Consider the following 21,499-nt stretch of genomic DNA (forward strand, 5'->3'; position numbering starts at 1 on the left):
GATCTATATACAGCTATAATTCTTCTATAAATGCAAAAATACAGAATCATATATATATATATATAGATCTATATACAGCTATAATTCTTCTATAAATGCAAAAATACAGAATCATATATATATATATATAGATCTATATACAGCTATAATTCTTCTATAAATGCAAAAATACAGAATTTATTATACAATTTAATCTTTTCCTTTGTGTGTGTTTGTTTAACGTCGCATTGCTTCGCGAGAGACACTCTGTATTCTAGTAGCATTGGATTCGATAATTTAATTGCCTAAATCCTTTAAATCTTCTAGATAATTGCAAATTTGTAGAGCCTGTATCGCATTTTATTCTGAGATTTGCAAGCAATTTCCCAGGCTTTGTTCGTTCGCTTCTAAATGACTGCATCGCTTTAACGCGGTCCTCTGTCTTCCTTAGTCTTATAGCTACGACAAGAATTAGTCTGGCGCTCTATGAAAATCAGTTTTCTTTAAAAGCGAGACGATAATGGCCGCAGAAGAAAACCATTAACAAGTGAAAGTCGTTCACGAACAATTGTGCTTTCGAGACAAAGATATTCCACCGGATTGTGAGAAAAGTAGGAGCTTGAAAATAGATTCGATCGGTAATTGCATGTCCGTATAAAGATCGCGAAGGCCAAGAGTATAAATCGACGTATAAAATCGACCTATGAAAACCCTAAATGAAATTAGAAGAAGCCCTGATATATGTAACTTCTGAAACAGATAGAGGCAGAAACGAAACAATTTCGATGACGAAGTGACGAAAAGATGACTTGTTGAAGGTTACATCACGCGATTATATCGACATAAATATTATTAAAACTACAAAATAAAGTGATGGAACTTTAATACCTCGAATGATTTATATTGTACGATTTCATTATATATATTTATAATATTATAAATATTATACTGTGTTGTTACACGTACGTATTCCAGATTATGATATTAGGTTGTCCGAAAAGTTTCTTTCGTTTCATAAGATGATAATGGATGAACGACAATTTCTGTTTTATATTATTTTATTGAATTAGCTATGATCCATTTCGTTCTATTTCTATTACTATGTTCGTGCATAATTCAATAAACTAATATAAAACAAAAAACATTGTGCGTCTATTGTTTCCTTATAAAACGAAAGAAACTTTTCGGACAACCTAATACATTGATCTGGATGAACACGGACTTGCTTGACTAGGCAGGCGTCATCGATCTCACGACGATGGATAACGCGACGCGACTGTGAGATTCACGTTACAGAGGCCGATGCAGGAAGCACGTGGCCCACCGCACGCATTCGAGTTCGATAGCTCGGTTGAATATGCAATGGCGACGCCTTGCAGTTCGCATTCTAGATAGGTCAATATTCTTACAAGCGCTTTGTGCGGCGCGCTTTTCGCTGATCGTTTATCTTGTAGCGTATGGCATCGCGTTCTAAGCATCCGCAGAACGATGAATATTAATCATCGGCGACGCGTACCGCGGGATATCGATACTGGCAACCTGGTTACTATTTTTTCCCAATGATTTATCGCATGCAACGAGAAATCGGATAACAACCTTGTTGCATACTTGCGATAGCTATCTTATAGATATAAGAAAGATCGATGATTTATCGTTTGCAATTGTTTAGCGTTAATGGAGCGTACGAATATGTTTCCGAAGCTGGATAACTATTATTAATAACTATTATTTCCATATGCTTCATCATCCTCGGAAAGGAGTTTAAACAGACAGTAGAACTCTGTTATGTAGAACCAATTTTCAAAATTACGAAAGATTAGTTAAACACACTTGTTACCTTTATCGCGTAAAAGTTTCCAATATATACAGCGACCCTTGGATTATAAAATTATTAAAAGTACCGAGGCATAGTTCCTTTTTAGTTGTATAGTTATTTTTCAGAAAGCTTACAAACCACGTGATCGCCCATAATAACCGTCCAATGCTCTTGAAATGGTAAATATTGTTAAAGTAACAATATATAACGTTTTATTAAATACAAAATTTATATAGAACAGAATAACTATTTTATATGTAATATAATAATATGAAGTATTAACGAACACCGCTCTATTCTCTTATACATGTCAAACAGGAATGAATTTGTTATATTGCACATTCATTCGTTCAATACATACACGATGCGTTCGTCTCATGGCGTTTTCCTTTTGTCTTCCTCTTTTTCATTCCTCGCTCGTACAATACAGATCTACACACATCTCTTTTCTAACAAATCTAAAGAAAGTTACTCGTGACAAATATCCTAACATTATGGACGTTTCTATTTAGCGATATTATTGAGATATGTGTAATTTTGTGTGCTACACTGGATTAGCCGTGTAGTAGTGACACACATATGAGTATGAGTGTGTGTGAAGTATGTGCGTGCGCAGCATCTCGTAAAACAGAAGAATGCAATGTTCCGTACGTATGGTAGTAAAAAAGATGGCGTGAGAAAAACAGTGCTGAGACGCGTACAATGTTTATCTATGAGTATCTTGTAAATTACATATTATATAAATATGAAACTATTTTAATATCATTTCTATATGTAATGTGAGTGTTCCTATACATTTATTTCAGCGACTAAGATCCACAATTCTCAATAGATATTATGGCCGAATGGCAAATTCGTGTCAGAGGAGAAACTTAACCTTTTACACTCGAGGACTTTTTTGGTCGAGCATAGCAGCTACTTTGGATGATTTAGCGTGTACGTGACGCGTGTATCACAGCTAACGTAAAATTATTTTATATATAAATTAACTTACAAAAATATTATATTCTAATAATTTATCTATGTTTACATCTTTGAGAATATGATCTTGTAATATTAATTTCTGTATTTTATTTTTTGTACAATAATTTATGAAGCATTCACCAAGATGCATTCTTGAATATAATTGACCTCATTTTTCAACAGTTCAAAATCAAGTACATTTTCATTTGAGCTAATTTCACTTCTGAAAACCATTTTTTAAGGATTTCTAAATTATAATACTTTCGCCATGATCGTCGAATCCGAACTAACGTTGGAGGCGTTTTTTAAAACCATAGCTTCAGACGGATATTTTATCTCCATTTTTAAAGTTTAACACTTCTTAACAAAGAACATAAAGAGGTAAGCAACCAATTTACGAACCAATATTGTACTCATCAATTGGAGATGTCGAAATCTAGCATAAACAGGGACTGTCGCCTCACGCTCTCGCTTCAACGTAGAACGCCTTGATTTTGACGCGGATAATAACCAAATTTCCTGAATAATACCAATCCACAAAAAGTAAGCAATATCTAAAATAATATTAACTACGTTACACGCTATTTAATAAGCCACGGAAAAAGAAAAAAATATTGCGAAACAAAGAGTAGAAATAAAATACACTCGATATAGGCGAAGCTGAATTGTGTTGGAAATCAAAATGTTTAAACTAACTTTTCTCGATTTTAGGCCATTGTAGGTAGGTAGAGTTCTGCACAAAAGAGTCCAATTATCCATTATATTAACAAGTTTCAACATTCGGTGGAACAAATTTAACGCCTATTTAATATACTAATTCTTCAGTACATTAATATTTTACTAAATATACAAACTGTTTGCAAAATTTTGGTACAAGCGGAAAGAAGGTTCTGAAGATTATCTCCATTAAAAAAAAAGCCGAATTTGAATATTCGTTAAGAACGTACGCATCTCCTGCCCACAAAGGTCCACAATTTTCGCCTTGTACATATTCAAACGTTAAATTTCACAAATTCAAGTTAAAACATCTTCTAAACTAAAATAACTTTTTCACACAAATGAGTTAATTTCTTTTTTTGTAGGAAATACTTATATGAACTATACGATTCCATTAAAAAAAAGAAAAGCGTGTCACCTTCGTATGACCTATACTTAGCTGTCTACAAAAAAGCTAATTACACCGGATTATGTCTGCTCTGATACCATACAACCTCTGTTCGTAACATCTTCTCGTATTTTCGATACTTAGAGGAATAATCGTGTGAGTGTACTTAAAAAGAATATACCGCGTATAAAAGTTTCCCAAGCGGCGATTTTCTAAGCTTTCCGTACAGAAGCCACTGTGCGTAACATCCGTAAAAATACGATTAATTTCTATCGAACGACACATGCGATTTTACTGCCAGGATATTAGAGAATTTTTTTTATTCGAAACGAATTTTACAGTCGAAAATCGAGCAGCTCTGACGATTAACAAGAATATCGTTTACGCAGCTATAAAATTAATCGCGATAATGTTGTTATCAAATTTATATTGTGTTGCTGTGTCGTTTAGGATGGCGCTGTTGATTTTCACGTATAATATCGTCAGGGGTGTGTAATGCAGCGCGTTAGGTTACGTAGATGCATTTGACGAGTTCCCCCAGTCCAATTAAGTATTCAATTTCGCCTATCGATTTCAATTTCTCATCCCTCGCCCTCGACGACGATGTGACTCGGCCGTCGTCTTCACCTTCCCATCGAAATAATCATCGTCGGCTGGACGAAAAGCAAATTTCATCGCGGTCTATCGAAGTATCGTTGAAACGTGAAACGTAAAATCGTCGGTCCTTTATTGTTTGCTGCCGTTGCGGTTTCTTTGGCACTTCAGAGATAATTGAGAGATAGTGGAACGAGAATATCGTGGAAATGTGACAATTGTCTTGGTAGATTACGTTTGTTCTCGCTGACGAAACCTTTCTCGCAGAAAAAGAATATATACTTATTCGTTTCCTTATGATTTATATTTTTTATATTATTAATTTATATTATTGATAGTAATATTTTGTACACGAAATCATCGCTTATATTTTTCTAGGGAAGCTGGTGCATGTGCAATTGATGAGTAATTTTACTCTTGAAGTTTGATATTGTAAGATTATAAATCGCTAGCGAAATTGTGAGATGCTAAGAAATATGTAAAATCAGTTCTCAATTCCAAGGCCTCCGATCCTCAGTTCTAAACAAATATTTTCAAGAAAGAAGCAGCGACTGATCATCTTTATCAATATAGGTAAGACGCCACTAAAATATAGTTTCCGCGTTATACGTACTGGATATCATTAAGTCGCTACGTACATTCTGTCTACCTCTTCCTTTTGCAAATACAAAAGCATCCGCGATATCGTCATAAATAATGATCGAAAATACGTGATAAATATTTAAAAAATTTGAAAAATCGAATTCGTAGGAGATTCGGTAGATAAAATTAATTTTACGAATTTATGTTATATAATTCGTGGATGCTTTGGTGGATAAAATTAACGTTAAGAATTTATGTTATAATATTTAATATACGATATGTAATATATTTTTAATATAAATTTCTACATATATTACATATAGCATATTTCTAATATAAATCTGTATTTGTACACTGATCCCTCAACTGATACACTCAATCGCATTACGTTTAATGACATTAATAGCAAGTCATTGTACGTGTACGTACTTTTTCTTTTGTACTGACGAACTTTATTCGCATTTTCATTTTCATTCCCGGTTGAGATGAATTATTCTTCTTTACAATATTTACGTGTAGCATTAATAGCAGTAAAACATTAGTACTGAAACACACACGGCCATGTAATATTGATATTGTCTATATCTCGATGTTTTCTAAATGTGCGCCATAGACAATTGATCATTCCATAAAATATCTGCAAAAATTTCATTGGAAAAACATGTTAACGTATGCGTGCTTGAATTATGAAACTCTTTTTGCAAGGAGATTGGTCATACTGTTGTAGAAAAATAGCAGCTGGAAAACAGGATAACAATACCCAATATTTCTACGCGTTTACAATGTCGAAGAGAAACTGGTACTGTTGTCGGTAACATGCTCCTCTCGTTCATCTATCCCCTTTCCATTCCTTTTACGAAGCTGCATGGGATCGAGGGTACATTCAAATAGAAAGTTTAACACATACGAGTAGTTGGCAATAAACGTTAACGAAGCCGCAGTTACTATTAACCACGATCATGTCGATAGCCAAGGGATACAGTGAATGGATGCAGCTTTGTTTGCGCGCACGATAAAGCACGAGAGGTATATTAGTAGATTTTGAACAGTATCTATGTACTATATTAGCGCGGAATACAATTCTGAATAAATAACGAAGTACGAGCACTTGTACTACGCTGCATTCACTGTACCATCGATACAGCTTTTGTGTTTGTTATATACACGGAAATCATTATATCTTGGGAATGAACGCTCGAAATAAGATTCTGGACGCTGGCGAAGTTTATTGATTCATACGTTGAACATGTACTACGCGTACAGTGCTGTGAATAATTACAGACTCAAACGTATTTTCCGCATTATTTCTTCGATATTTTCAAGAAACCATTGTTCATGTCTGAATATTGTTCAGTGAAGTTGTGTTTGTAGAGGGTGGATTGAACGCTATGGGATACGAAGCAATGTTACATGGCGAATTATTGTTTTTTATAGGCGAAATAAAAGACAAAAGACAATTTTTCAGCGAGACTGAAGCGACTTTGAAGCTTTCAAAATTTCTGGATAGAATACGAAAGTTTACAATCACAGGAAGCTACCTGTGGAAAATATCGCGCAACTTGAAAAAAAGGTAAATTCCCGCGTGGGCGGATATTCAAAACGGAACTTTAAATAAGTTAGCGGATAGCGTGCTTGACAGATTAGTAGAAGTAATCAAAGATAAAGGAAAATCCACTAAATATCGAATGAGAATGTGTTCAGAGCGAGAAACACAATTTTAGGAGAAAATTTAACTGTTTGCTGTATCTTCTGTTTTCTTCCATATTGTAATATGAAATTATTTCAGCGATTTCGCCGATTTTTGTTTTAATATTGCAACAAACTTCAAAATAGGACTAAGTTTATTATAATCAGTCGCTGTATATCGAACACAAATGCGTTCCTCATCCACAAGATTGCAAATAAATTGTTCAGAGCAAACCTACCGAAGATCTACAGCAACCTATAAGGAATCATCATACATAAAAGATGAATTTTTCATAGTAAAAACGCAAAGAATATAAGCAAAACGTACTTCACGTGTCTAAGAATTATCTACTGGATAAAAAAATGAATAATCCAAATTTTTCAGCGAAATTGAAAATTTATTAAAAAGGAAATACAGCCAGTTTTCCGGTCAAAATATACGCCGTTGTTTTCTATAATTTTAAGTCATGTTACCATTTTAATAGAGTCCATCGTGGAGAAATGCCGTGTCTACAACAAGTGCCAATCGTCGTCAAGTCATATTTGTGTTTCATCTAACTAATTGGAAATGGATATTGGATAACGCGTGTTACATCGATCGGAAATAATCTAATAATCCAAAGGAGGAAAATGTCTAACGAACAAACTGGCTGCTGCAACGTTTCCCACCCAAGATTCGTCGTGACGTCTTTTGTGGCAGAAGCACTTGGAAGAAGCTGTCACGAACATCTCTCGATATTATTTATATCTATTAATTTATTTAATTATTTTAAATATATTTGACGGGTTGTAACAGAAAGTTCTCATTATTCTATATTACAAACCTCTACAAGTCTTCTGCAGGGTTAAAGACATTTTTCCACGATCCAAATCATCCAGATCGAAGCGCCTTAAAGTTACAGGAAGCAACGACAAACATATACCTTGATCGATCAACTTGCGATATTTTTCTGTTAACAAACTTTGAATTTTACTTTGGAATATTTGTATCACTCATTTGTATCATTGATTTTTCTCTAACGATTTTATTGCTTCCCTTAACATTTCCTACCTTTCATTAATAATTTACTGGAGTGCTGTTACATTGCCGAGAAAAATACTGTTACATATAAGTAACAAACAGTAATAATTCTATATGAAATAATACCAATAGTAATAAAGCAATAATAGTAATAAAAGTAATAAACCAAGATAAATAAACCAAGACTGTTACTGGACTGTTAGCAAAATAAATTCAGCGTCAAATCAAATCTCACAATTTGGAGAAATTGTTCTTATTCGAACCGACAATATTCGAGATCCAAATATTTGACATATCAACTGCAACCAAAAGTCAATGCAGATGGCTGTAAGGTTAACGCATGCAAATTAATTCTACAATCATGAACATTCGATGCATCCTAATTTCCTACCATCTTACTTCGATAACAATAGTCTTCGCTTTGGTTCATCTTCAAAATACATAGTCGTCGGTATACCAGACATCGATCTCGTTTCTTCGTACTTTCTTTCGATTCGCTGCTACTTTTTTCTTTTTTCGAACGTGCGCGTATCAGATTCGTTAAAATTTCCGATCCTAGGTCAATGATTTTTCATTTATCGCATACCCTTTTTATATACCGTTTTCTAGTATCCACTCGCAGCGAACTGTGTTTGCTGCGTTACGGTATAGTGATTTATATCATGGCTCTACCGGTGCATCGATAATGCTGGAAAAAGGAACATCAGGCGAATATATAGGAGCGAGTGTGCGTCTCGCTTCGCTTCGATGGCTTTCGTGTTTTTCCTCTGTTATTACGGACCACCTCGCTCTAATCGAAGTCTTATTTCGTAGCGAACAATATGCGGAATATAAAACCGCGGGTGCAGAACACGATGCGCGTGTTCAGGAAAATATTAGGTTGGTATGATCACTAGTTCCTACATGCAAGGTTGGTACGACTTCTAACGACGCTCTTTTGTTTTGGCGTCCACCATGTGTTAATTATCTGAGTGTATTCGGTGTGTTGATATGGCCGGTGGTGAAATACAGAATATAAAAACTGAATCTGTGTGAAGCAATTAAATATCGAACTCCAAAACCTATTTGATAACAGCATGGAATGGAATATTGTACAGATCGTTTCAAAGAGTGGATATGGCTATAGTTTACAGACGAATATGAATATGCTATGTACGTATTTATGCGTATTATGTGGATTCTGCTGCGCTTGTTAAAAGTACACGAATCGTAAGGAATATTCTATGCAGGTAGAATTTAGAAGAATTTCATTTGCTACCCGTGTGACAAGAAATTGTACGAAATATCTAATAGCTGGTAAGATTTGGATTTATCATAACAAGAAGCATGAACAAATTGAGAGTTTTGTTATTGTTAAAGATATGCTCGCGAAGGACTGACACGTGTGTCCAAGAATGAACTTCTCTATGATTTTATCACATCTACAGCAGATATCTCATGTAATTTGTTTGATCTTATTATCGATGTGCGTAATTTCTCAAACATCTTTACTTTTGCTGGATTCATTTTTAGGATTCATTTTTTAGTAATCATTCCTAGAAATTAAAGTTCAGAAACCAGACAGTTTTACGATGTACACAGTTTCGTACGTATCGTAAAACTGGTTATATTTTTAACACTGATCAGTCTTAATACAAACACACAACAAATACGGTATACAGTATATAAATAACAATAAACATAAATAAAATAAAAATAACAGACAAAAAACCGACATTTTCCTTTCTAGCACATGTAGATGGACGGCTTGGTGTGTGATTACCGACAATTATTTCGCCGACAAAATTTACATCGACACCAGTTTGACTGACACCAGTTTCACCCACATTGTTTATTCACCGACATGTACAAATCACCGGCAATGTTTTCGACGTTCGTTTCACCGGCACAGAATTTTAATTAATATACAGGGTGTTCACTGTTCACGTTGTTAGATCGTTTTTCTCGTAAACGATAAGAGGCATGAACGAGTGATTCAAAGCGAATTACATATTCACGGTATTTTTTTCGCAAGCGTAAAGATCTGCGTGCGTTTTGCATATGTCGAATCCTCTCGTCATTTTATGAAAAAAGCTACAGTGTTGTGGATATTTGTAGACTGAAACACATTTTCTGCGTTGTTGCTTCAAGACTGATAGAAGTAATAAGAAACAAAGTGGAAATTTATAAGGAAATTAACACTGAGTTTACACTTCTTCATAGCCAAAAAATTATAATTATTCACGACACTGTATATATTAGGGAATCATTGTCGGCGATCGATTAGTTTGGAAGATGTTTTCACGCCAATTTTTTCGCATACCATATAAAAAAGAAGGAAAGACGAAGTGCTTTTGTATTTATGTTTCCTTTGTCTTACAATAAATTGTATAAAATTAAAAATACAAAAAAAAAGGGAAAGAGAAAATTCTACAAAGTTAAAATATCAAAATTAAACCGATCAGTTTTTGACTTTGTTGCTCTAATATCTTTTTTAAGGTTTCCATCAAAGAAGAAGGTTTCTATTTAAAAAAAATAATAATAATGCAACTGCGTAAGACACACGCGTTCTTTGCACTTGCGAGAAAGATATTATCGCGAATATGTAGTTCACCTTGAACCATTCATCTTTTTCCTCTTTCATTTTTCTTCTTAACTTCACTTATCGTTTACGAGAAAAACATTGGGAACTAATCAATCTTGAACAGTGAACACACTTTATATATCTGTATATTTCCGAATATTATTAAAAAATAACCGAATCTGTCAAAGAAAAAGATAGTTTTATCGCGTGACTTTGTTGATTATATATAAGAGAAAAAATAAAAGGAAATACGGTAAAAATACGACAAGATAATAATAAAGTTACCAGTGATCGCGCATCAATCTTAAATGTGCAAATACGAGAAATGAAATATCTTCCAATATTATAAAACTAAATGGAAAAAATAATCGAGGAAAATAATACTTTTATCGTGTGACTTTGTTGATTATATAGGAGCGAGAAAATTGAAGGAAACACGATGGAAATGTAACAATCTTGCAGATGTATCGCTACAGGTGTACTATCTGCCAATAATAAATGCCTGTTATATGCACAAATACGCAATAGAAACAACGATAACAGATGTTACCTTTTTATTGCCTCGTAGATTCTCATGCAGTACAAGCCGTATCGGTCACGTAAAAAATTACAAGTTATACTAGTGCATATCATTGAAGAAACAATCCGTATTCTACAGCGAGCTGCACATGTAAACCTACCTACATACAAATTTGTATTTGTTGAAGCATCAATACGTGACTGAATTTTTCAACGAATTGCTTTATACCTCGTACCAGGAGAATGTACGTATTTGAATTTAATTTTATAAAACACTTTATAACCACGTGAATATCGTATTGAAGACACGAGTATCATGATTTTATTACTATAGTTTGAAACAAGGCAGAACGTTAAAATATTGTAATATATACAGAAATATACATGTACATAAGATATATTTACTTGTAGTGAACATTCTGCAATTTTTATGTGTATTTCCGAATTGATTGAAGTATTTGTCGAAGTGGGTCTCACTTCTAGGAAAACTCTGCATCTTCTCTAGTGCTTAGTTCTTTTCTTTTTTTATTTGGAAGTAGTTTACAATCAATTCTCATTGAGAATTATAAGTAAATTATTCTGGCGTGGTACTATAACGTGAATAATAAACGATTATCGTATGTTTGATTCTAGCTGAATCTAATGTTTAGATCTAGAGGGTAATGTGTTTTTAGCCTGTGGATCTGATCCGTCGTGTCAAATAATTTAGTAACTAGTGGGTTTTCGTGGTTGTTAATTCTTATGTTATATCTATTATTGAATTTGGATATTTCTTCTTTAACTGTAGGTATCTTAAGGTCACGATGTATCGTTTCGTTGGTAACATACCAAGGTGCATCTATTAAGGATCTTAGAGTTTTTGACTGCAATCGTTGAAGAATTTCTATGTTGCAATTACTCGCTGTTCCCCATAGTTGGATCCCATAGATTCAAACAGGTTTTAATATGGGTGTTTAGTTTTTGGCACAATTCTCTTTACAGCGGCTTCTTTCGTCTCTATCATATGTTGGCAACTAAATGATTGCGGATTTTGTCATTAGATGGTATTGACAAAATCCGCAATCACTTAGTTGCCAACCCAATAGTATCGCAAAAAGATCGCCGACATACAGACAATGTAGACGATAAAGCGCAAATACCGACAAGCCGAAAGGATCGGAAAACTTCAATAAGCCTAACGGCTATCAATATATTTCGGTATCGCAGTCGTTGATCGTTCAGTTAGCCACCAGAGAGTGAAAAGTGAAGAGTCGTTAATCGAGAGTTGTGATATTACATTACTGCGTTAATTTCAAGTTAAATAATCATCGTTTTCTGTTTAATCTACTGTAATAAATCCATCTGTCAATACATTATCATACAGGATAGAAACCAGCGGAAATCCTAATTCCTAACATTTCTGAATAAAAAATTTCTGAATGATACATTTATACTCTCTCTATTCTGAGATATAAAACCTCAACGGTATTAATGTAATTTCGAGATTCGTGTGCCATTGCAGTACTAACGCAACACTATAACGCACATAATATATTCATAAAAGTTGTCTTGTGTAATAAGTAATCAAACAATTTTGCGAGTCACGATACTTTAAAGAAAATTAGAATTTATCTTTCACAGGCAAATTATGAACGAAAAAGAAGTTTGTAATTTCAAAATGTAAAAGTTACAGATGGGAATATATCACAGTAGAAATACGTGAGAGAATTATTCATGGCAAATTGATTGAATGCCTTGAGAGAAGTCTGCTAAATATAGATTTTCCGGTATTTTTACGGTGTGAAATATACATGGCGAAATGTAATACCTTCTTTCGAAAAGTTAGAATCGTGTAACTTCGTTTTAAAAATAGTTTTACCAATGTTGCGAGGGTACAGAAATGCTTTCACGTTGCGTCTTACGCTTTAAAGTTGGAACGGATGAACTTTTACTTCTAGCTCGTAACTTTACTCAAAGGGAAAGCTTTCCTAGGATTTATATCGTTTATAAGAAAGTGCCCATCAAGTATAAATAAGAAGTTTCTTTCAGAAGACACGAATATTTTTCTTTGCAACGCCACTCGCTACTTCGAACTATTTAAAAAGTAAATAAGCGCGATAAAATAAAAATCTCGTTTACTCTACTCGTAAAAGCGAGGTGAAATAAAAATTAATTTCCTACATCTAAAGTAAATCGCTTGTCCACTATTTTCCCTATAAACATCTTATTTATTGCTTCAGTGATATTTTTTTCGATAAACCCTAGGTGTAGACTATATATAAATTCCAGACGAATTATTAAACTTTCATTTATTATGGTGTTTTTTTCCTTTCAATTTATCACTTGGACAATTACTATAATCTTTTCATAGAACTTTTTACGTTGTACTTGATGATATGAACAGGTGTCGAAATTTGAATAACTGGATAATTTTTTTGCAGAGAAATTTCTAAAAAATTTGTCAAAAAATTACTATATCTGATATAGCTAACACAGGACGATGATTCTCTGATAAGAAAAGAAAAATCAGCTGATCTGACAAATTATTGCGACATAAAATATGATACCGCCTGCATTGTGGACGTATGATTCCTTTGATATCGTTGTATCGATCACGCTCTTGTTTTCACTTCTCACATATGCATATTGCATACATAAAAACATAGTGATCGCACCAATGACAGGTTTCCATATTAGAATATCTAGCGAATAAATTGCATTTAGTTATACAGGGTCGTCTAAAAATCAATCCTCACGATTTCTCGAACACTTCCGACAGTCGAGCAATTCGTATAAAAGAAACAAACAATTGTATCAATGTCTTTAACGTTTCTGTAGAAAATTGTGTACGACGAAATTGACGAACAACTGTTGAAAAAAATACTAATATATCATTTAGTGATGTGATACGAATGAAATGGTATAATTAATACCCACGTAATTTTTAAGTCAGTTGATCTCCAATTTCAAACTGCGTCGCAAGTATAATTTCATTTTATTGTTAAAACATAGAAGCTTTCCATCTGTTGCAATTATTGGATGAACATTTAAGATGAAGTTGATTACGATTAATGCACGTTGATTATAATTAATATCTACGTAATTTTAAGCTAGTTGATTTCCAATCTCGAGTCGCGTCAGGTGTACAACTTCACTTTATCGCTAAAGCATGAAAGCTCTTTATGCATAATAATTGTTGGATAAACGCTTAAGCCGAATTTGATTATAATTAATACCCGTGTAATTTTAAGTCAGTCGATCTCAATTTCAATTTCACATTGGTCAATTTCAAATAGTGTCACGCGTACAATTTCATTTGGTCGTTAAAACGCAGAAGCTTTTGATCCGTAACAATTATTAAATAAACACTTAAGGTGAAGTTGATTACGATTAATGCACGTTGATTATAATTAATATCTACGTAATTTTAAGCTAGTTGATTTCCAATCTCGAGTCGCGTCAGATGTACAACTCCACTTTATCGTTAAAGCATGAAAGCTCTTTATGCATAATAATTGTTGGATAAACGCTTAAGCCGAATTTGATTATAATTAATACCCGCGCAATTTTAAGTCAATCGATCTCAATTTCAATTTCACATTGGTCAATTTCAAATAGCGTCAGGCGTACAATTTCGTTTGATCGTTAAAATGCAGAAGCTTTTGATCCGTAACAATTATTAAATAAACACTTAAGGTGAAGTTGATTACGATTAATGCACATTGATTATAATTAATATCTACGTAATTTTGAGCTAGTTGATTTCCAATCTTGAGTCGCGTCAGATGTACAACTCCACTTTATCATGAAAGCATGAAAGCTCTTTATGCATAATAATTGTTGGATAAACGCTTAAGCCGAATTTGATTATAATTAATACCCGTGTAATTTTAAGTCAGTCGATATCAATTTCAATTTCACATTGGTCAATTTCAAATAGCGTCACAGGTACAATTTCATTTGCTCGTTAAAACGCAGAAGCTTTTGATCCGTAACAATTATTAAATAAACACTTAAGGTGGAGTAGATTGCAATGTAAGTAGAAGGAACATGGCACGAACGTCTAATTCATGGAGGTAAGTAATCTTGATATACCGTTAAGAGTACGTACACTTCACTGGCCACGAGTCGAGCTTCGAGTTTGCACGTGGCTAATATTCTAGCACGTGGAATGCGGCCAAGCTATCGAATAACCAAGTACAATCAACGTTAACGACCGCGTGTACGATGTAAGTACACTTCAATATAACAAATTACCGATAAATCTACGTCCTCTGGTATTGTAAAGTTAAGTGGGAAACATGTTCACTGATAAATCGTATTGTCAGTATTTTAAGCCTACCACGTTCCACGAATTTTTACATTTTTAATCTTTTTCTCATTTTATAGAACGAAAAGAATTTGGAATAGTGTTAACCTCTTAGGTACGGTTGAATTTTGTTTGTTGTTTCTCGCTGTTGTCTTGCTGGTTGTTTCTCTGTACGGCAGAGATTGACGAGAATTACGTGTAAACGATACAGCACTGCAATATGTGACGGATAATGCTGTTCTCTACGCAAGCACATTGGAAGGAAGTTTTTGATAATAAAATTCTAATTTTTCTTAAAGATATGATGCGTATACTTTAACTTAAGTAATTTACTTTAATAATTAATATTGCAATTGAGTGTGATATATTTTAAAGCACTGCATGACACATAGAATTTGTCACAATTTTTACACTCATAGCGCGGTGTTTTTCAAACTGCTCTTCGTTTTCTGTTTTGAAGCTACATTTTGAGGTGGAAGATTCTAAAATGTTATAAAGATACTCATCGGCATGTTAAACAGAGCATCTAACAATGGTATATTTATTTTAACGAGAAGCAACAATTGATACTTGACACTGGCGTATCAAAGACAAAAACTATATATTCTGTCTGTATATCGTTAACACTGTTATAAAATGTTGTGAAAGCAAAAAGAGTGTGAAGCAAGATAAATGAAAAAGATCATTTAGTTCAAACGGAGCGAATGAGTCAGTAAAGTGAGCCACCATAGTGGCGCGTCGTACCTAGGAGGTAAGACGATGTTCAACCCTTTGAACTTCATTGTCGAGTAACTCGAAATTAATTTTCTTCGCAGATACACCGAGTCGTACTAGATATTTTTAAATTGTCAGATTAAATGTGTATATTTGGCAATATTTTTTGTACTTAGATAAGCAATATTACATATCAATGTCATTAGCAAAAAAATTGTTTAAATTGCTTCCTATCAACCAGCTGTTTGATGAAGTACATTTTAAATAAAACGCCTAAAACGATAGAGAGCTGTTGAAAAGAAAAGTAGAAAAGAATTAGAAGTTCAAAAGGGATAGCATAAGAGTGAAACGAGAAATCGTGCATGCAAATAAAACTTTGTTCATATTTTGTTCATTCTATAATGTTAGAAAAATACAATTAGCTCGGAAATAACCGAAAGAACGTAGGAAGGTTAATAACTTTCTTTTTATATAGGTCTTAACGACGCATAAATTGCATCTACGTGGTATGTTTACCCATAGATCTCCAGCTATTAATCTAACGTTACTGTTTTATGCTGATATTATACTGATTAGATTCATTCTACTTATTAGAAAATCTGATTTATAGTTAATAAATTGCACATAATTACGATAAGAAATTTTTTACAAACATTTCACAATCAAATATCGATCGTAAGAAGTCGCACTTGATTACATTTCTTCTACCTACATCCTATAAATGAAATAATCCTGCGAGATAAAATAATAATAGTAGTAATAGCGAAAGGTCGCTGCGGTTCTCGAATTTTGTATATTCCAACGTCGCCTTAGTTTCAACCGAAAAGAGGTTTTTAGCACCTGAAGAATGTGCAAGATATTAAAACATTAATATCAAAACTTTCGATACTTAATTAATTATTATTAATATTATTATTAATAATAATTAATAATTATTATTAATAATAATTCTTCACGGGCAATTTTTCCATTATTTTCCATATTTTCCACGAGTATAAGTAGAAAAATGGTAGAAAAATACGATGATTCGATGAAAAATGCCACATTTGATAAAATACCTGCTCAGCCATAATGTTTAAGTATCTGGTTGGATATCTTTTAAAAGTTGGGCTTATCTCACACATCCTACGGGCATAGCTATTCCTCGTGATGGAAACGTTACGCTCGAGTAAAGCGATATTTATTGAACGCGCGGTGGCGGCGAACGAAGCAAATGAAGAAAAATTACCTGCGTTGCGGAGGCGGTGTAGGCGTTCTTGATAGAGGAAAACTGGCGACTTCCCTCGTCACCGACAGCGATCGAATCGATCCGAATGTTTGGTCCGGAGATAAATTGGCACCAACACTTTGCACCATCCCGCTACTGAAACAGATCGATTCGTTGACATCAATTAAACCCGTAACGTAATAAGAATCTCTCAACTTACTTGGTCGTATCGGTTAATAAAAGATCTTTTATAGCACAATCATGTTGGCAGCCTCGTATTCCACTGATGTCGTGCAATAGGCAAAAAGTAACAAAACGACGATTAAAGTTTTATTTTACAAATTCTGGACACGTCGTGTTTAAAGTATCTGTATATGCCTATATATTTAATTAAATTATGAAGAATCAAGGAAGAAAGTGTACAAGTCAATGTGTATCTTATTTATGGTATATATAGTTAACGAAGCTACGAAAAGTCAAAGAAAAAAGTCTGTAATCTGTCGATCAATGTATCTTTTATTTATAGTGTAGTATAGTAAATAATATTCATAGTACAGCATTTATAGTATATATAGTTAATGAAGTTACAAAGAATCAAAGAGAAAAGTCTACGAATCAATGTATATCTTATTTATAAGACTCGTAAGAATAGAGTTTCGATGGAATTGCGATAGTATCAATTCCCTTTTACATGACCGGCATGAGCCAGGCAGCGAGACTAACTGAATTCAATTGTACAAAGAATAATTGTTATATTCATTCACGAGAATGCGCTTCGCTTGGCATTTTACGATGAAATTGCAACGGGCAAAATGATGTAAAGGATTTATGTAAATCATGCTTTTGTCGTGTAAATGTATTTATGGAAATATGGGTGATAATATAAGCCGCTTTTATTGCGTTTCCAGAGATTAATCGTATAATGCCAATTGCAAAAGAAATATCAAGCGATATGCCACATGCATATACATAGTTTCAATGGCAAAATGTGGTATTTCATATACGTCTGACGAGGTTCAATATGGGACAAAAAATTGGGCATATAATTTGCTCCTGAAAGGTATCAATTTAAGGGAAAACGTATTTGGTTTTCTTGTCTTTTTATACGATAGGTTTTACAACATAAAAGTGAAAGTATCTGGCAAATTAATAGTTTTTCCATATGAATTGATTATCATACGAATAGATTGAGGTGATTATGAGTGTTGTGATAGATACTGAAGGAACACTAGAATATCTTCAACAATAACAACTAATTTATTAACGTGTAACAAATAACAATCAACAGCAAATGTCGCTTGACGAGTAACAAAAATAATAGTCGCTGGTTTTGTTTCGCATAGACACGAGAGACGTTTATTTGCTGCATATGTGTTCTTCCGAGGATTTGGCGAAAGAAGCATAGGGATATCGATGGTACATTGGGCACGTCGATGATGGGCGGGTGCCGCCACAAGATTTTTTCAAAGAGGGTGTCAAGACGAATCGATTCGTAAATTAAAACTTCTATGATTCCGTTTAAAAGAACGTAAATCATCTGCATATCACCTGCACGCGTTCATCCATAGAAAATGTAATTGCACGAGATTATGTTCCTCTCGATATCATCCAATTCCTGTCTGAGCATTTTTTTAAAAACTGCGGACAGTTTATCGGTATCTCGCATTCATAGATTAAAATGGCATAGTCTGTAGATATTTGAGACGTAAAATGTAAAATACAGTCACAAAAGCGTTCGTACATGTTAGAATTTAATCTTAAAGTTAAGATAAATAATCTGTGGAAGACGCAATGTTTATGTTGAAATAATATTAGGTGATATTTATTGAACAGAATTACAGAAGCAAATGTATTCAAAATATAAGTAAGTGATATGGTATAATTAACAAAGTGTGCAGGTAAAGAATTTATGGATTGTTGACGGTTGGCCAGTTGCTCTCAGGCTGACTGTAGGTAGTGACCCATGGTCCCTTAAAGATTTTCAACCCCATTCTCTATACAGTAGTGAGTATGACCTGTGTAAGTGTCCTGTTCAAGTGCCTGTGTAAGTGTCTGTATAAGATTATTTGTGTCTATGTGTGTAATATCGTTGTATTCCAACAGTACACCATTTACAATAGGAAAACTTGTTCAAAATTGGACCAGAAGACTCGAGCTCTTTTTGAGAAGCTAGAAGAATTGGTTCACTGGATGACGTGTAAAAGATACAAAAATTGTACAAGGTGGACTTTACTATCTTCATCGCCATTCATATCAATTTCCATTTTCTCCAAATTTCTGTTGCACTTCATCCAGTCAACTATTCCTTCTATTGGTTTGGCAACTAAGTGATTGCGGATTTTGTCATTACCACCTAATGACACAATCCGCAATCACTTAGTTGCCAATCCAATAGCTTCCCAAAAAACCTCAGGTCGTGTGGTCAAAGTTTAAAGAAGTTGATCTATTTTAAATAAAATTTATAAATTATAAATTGATAAAATAATCTTTAAATTTGATTTTAAAGACGTTGTTAGCACTCATGACATAATGGCTATAATCTTAACTATAAAATGATAAGTTACATCATTTGTTAATATCATTTTTCTAATTATTTACTTACATAGTCGTAGTGCACTAAGCCATTAGGTTTCTTTTATAGGTCATGCCAAATACAGAACGTTTAAGATTTCACAATGTGAACCATATACTAATTACAAGTTTGACGCAATATTCAATTATGTGCCATATATAATTAACTTGTAAAATACTCTCAAACCGTATTATTTTAATTTTAATTTGTAAATTAGATTATTTTAAATAGAACAATGTACACTATAAAATTGTCTTATATAATAAAAAATTTCTTATATTCTCACCCGAATACTTTTGTGACTGATCGTTCGTATTTGTTGCTTTCGAATGTTCCATCGTTTCTGCTCAGGTTGACTGATAGTGGAACGAGTGGATGAATTTGTAATAAAAAAATATCTTGAAATAAGTATAGGTATAAGTATAGTGTACGCTGATCCAGATCCTCACTCATACACTGTTACAATACAATAGGAAGAATCCATGACAGGGTTCATATATTTATAGCAAAGGACATTAGCAAAAAGTTAACCTTGGTGTGTAGCTCTAGCTGAAGGCTACAAGAAACAGCAATAGATATTTACTCATAGCTCTTTTGTTTCTAGACCTTGCAATGCAAAACAGAATTTATATTCAAGCGCAGAGTAATATGAAGCTCTGCTTATTTTGAATATTTTTCATTCAATACTACTCTTTTCGTAACAACGGTGTCCAGGTCACGGATATACAAAAGGAAAAGGTGTAGAGATTTTCTTGAAGTAAATACTTCAACAGTTTGGCGTTAGGAAGCGGAAACGAATCGCGTGCAGTTGTCGTTACGAATCCGCAATGTGAAAATCAACCGAGAGTAATTATTAGAATGTAGAGTGTAATCTTGACTCTATTCGAAGAATAGCGTTTCACTTCTCTACATAAACAGTATTATATCACACAACGTGAGGGATACGACTCTTGCTTCAGAATCAAATGAAACCCATTCGACATAAAAAGTAACGCAAGGCGATAATTTAACACATTCTTTTACCGTTTCTCGGAAGTGTTTTTATAAATATTTGTAGCCGTTATAAGGTGCACGCAATATGCAAGTACATACATATATTTCGCGCTCTAGAAACAATTTTTACCGCACTTCGTTGCCACTTTCGCGAACAATTTTTCTTAAGTAATTGGTTCCTTGATGCACGCTGAGACATAACACATGGTGCATCATTAGCAATAGGAAACACTGGAATTATGTGAGAGAAAGTAGTAGCATTTCACGTATATATTTTTCCTGGCACATGTCGACCTTACACGTTCCATTATAATTTTCATATCGTGAAAATCTATTCCCCTTGTCACGTCTTTCACCTGTATGACGACAAAAGCACGTGAAACAATTTTATTAGCGCCTAATTACGTTTGTTTGCGCCCATGTATTATTAATGTCCGGCAATTTGCAGCGCCAGTACGTCTATACTTATGCGTCCATGAATAAATTGATAACGAGATTCAAGGTCAGCCGATTGGGTAATTGATTATTTAAAAAATTACACTCGGAACGTTCAGTAACTGAATATTTTAAGAATCATATTAAATATTTACATTCTTATTTTTCATTATTCTTTTATTATTTATTATTGCCTTAAGACATGTTTGCTCCGAATAAAAAATTTTCCAGCTGGACGATATTTCAAAGATTTTACTATTTACATATATATATATGTCGGAGAAGCGCTGGGATCAGGGTTGTGGGCGTTCAATGAATCTTCACGCTGGTTGGCCATCGGTGCGGTACGACACCGGTGAAGTTTATTGTCGCGATGAAAGTGGTACAATATTAGTGACTTATCACGGTGATTGAGCGCTCGCGAAGGTAGTGACAGTGAACCCAGGTCTGATGGCGAATACG

The 21,499-nt window shown here is 33.8% G+C and overlaps 1 protein-coding gene and 1 long non-coding RNA gene across 20 annotated transcripts in view; one reads left to right on the forward strand and one right to left on the reverse strand.

The window, feature by feature from the left end:
* The window catches only part of LOC122571792, a 215,792-nt gene that overhangs the window by 12,857 nt on the left and 181,436 nt on the right, over window positions 1-21,499 (reverse strand). For 3 of the 5 annotated variants that reach the window (XM_043735942.1, XM_043735946.1, XM_043735945.1), the window contains exons 5-6: window positions 17,258-17,320; window positions 17,059-17,193 (exon numbers count right to left, since the gene is read on the reverse strand). In XM_043735942.1, coding sequence (XP_043591877.1) covers window positions 17,059-17,193; window positions 17,258-17,320 — 198 coding nt within the window. The remainder of the gene's footprint in view (window positions 1-17,058; window positions 17,194-17,257; window positions 17,321-21,499) is intronic. The other 2 variants (XM_043735944.1, XM_043735943.1) reach the window with 2 other exon arrangements.
* Window positions 1,972-16,471, forward strand: LOC122571794. 15 transcript variants are annotated; one of them, XR_006318216.1, is made up of 8 exons: window positions 1,972-4,019; window positions 4,836-9,042; window positions 9,106-9,185; window positions 9,259-9,399; window positions 9,476-10,785; window positions 10,878-11,073; window positions 11,616-15,867; window positions 15,932-16,471. It is a non-coding gene; the product is annotated as an uncharacterized LOC122571794 (long non-coding RNA). The 15 variants fall into 15 exon arrangements; XR_006318221.1 differs by having other exon boundaries at window positions 11,616-14,503; window positions 14,826-16,471; XR_006318226.1 differs by having other exon boundaries at window positions 4,836-8,898; window positions 8,976-9,042; window positions 11,616-16,471.

Source organism: Bombus pyrosoma, linkage group LG10 (genome assembly GCF_014825855.1).
Source record: "Bombus pyrosoma isolate SC7728 linkage group LG10, ASM1482585v1, whole genome shotgun sequence".
Lineage (NCBI taxonomy): Eukaryota > Metazoa > Arthropoda > Insecta > Hymenoptera > Apidae > Bombus > Bombus pyrosoma.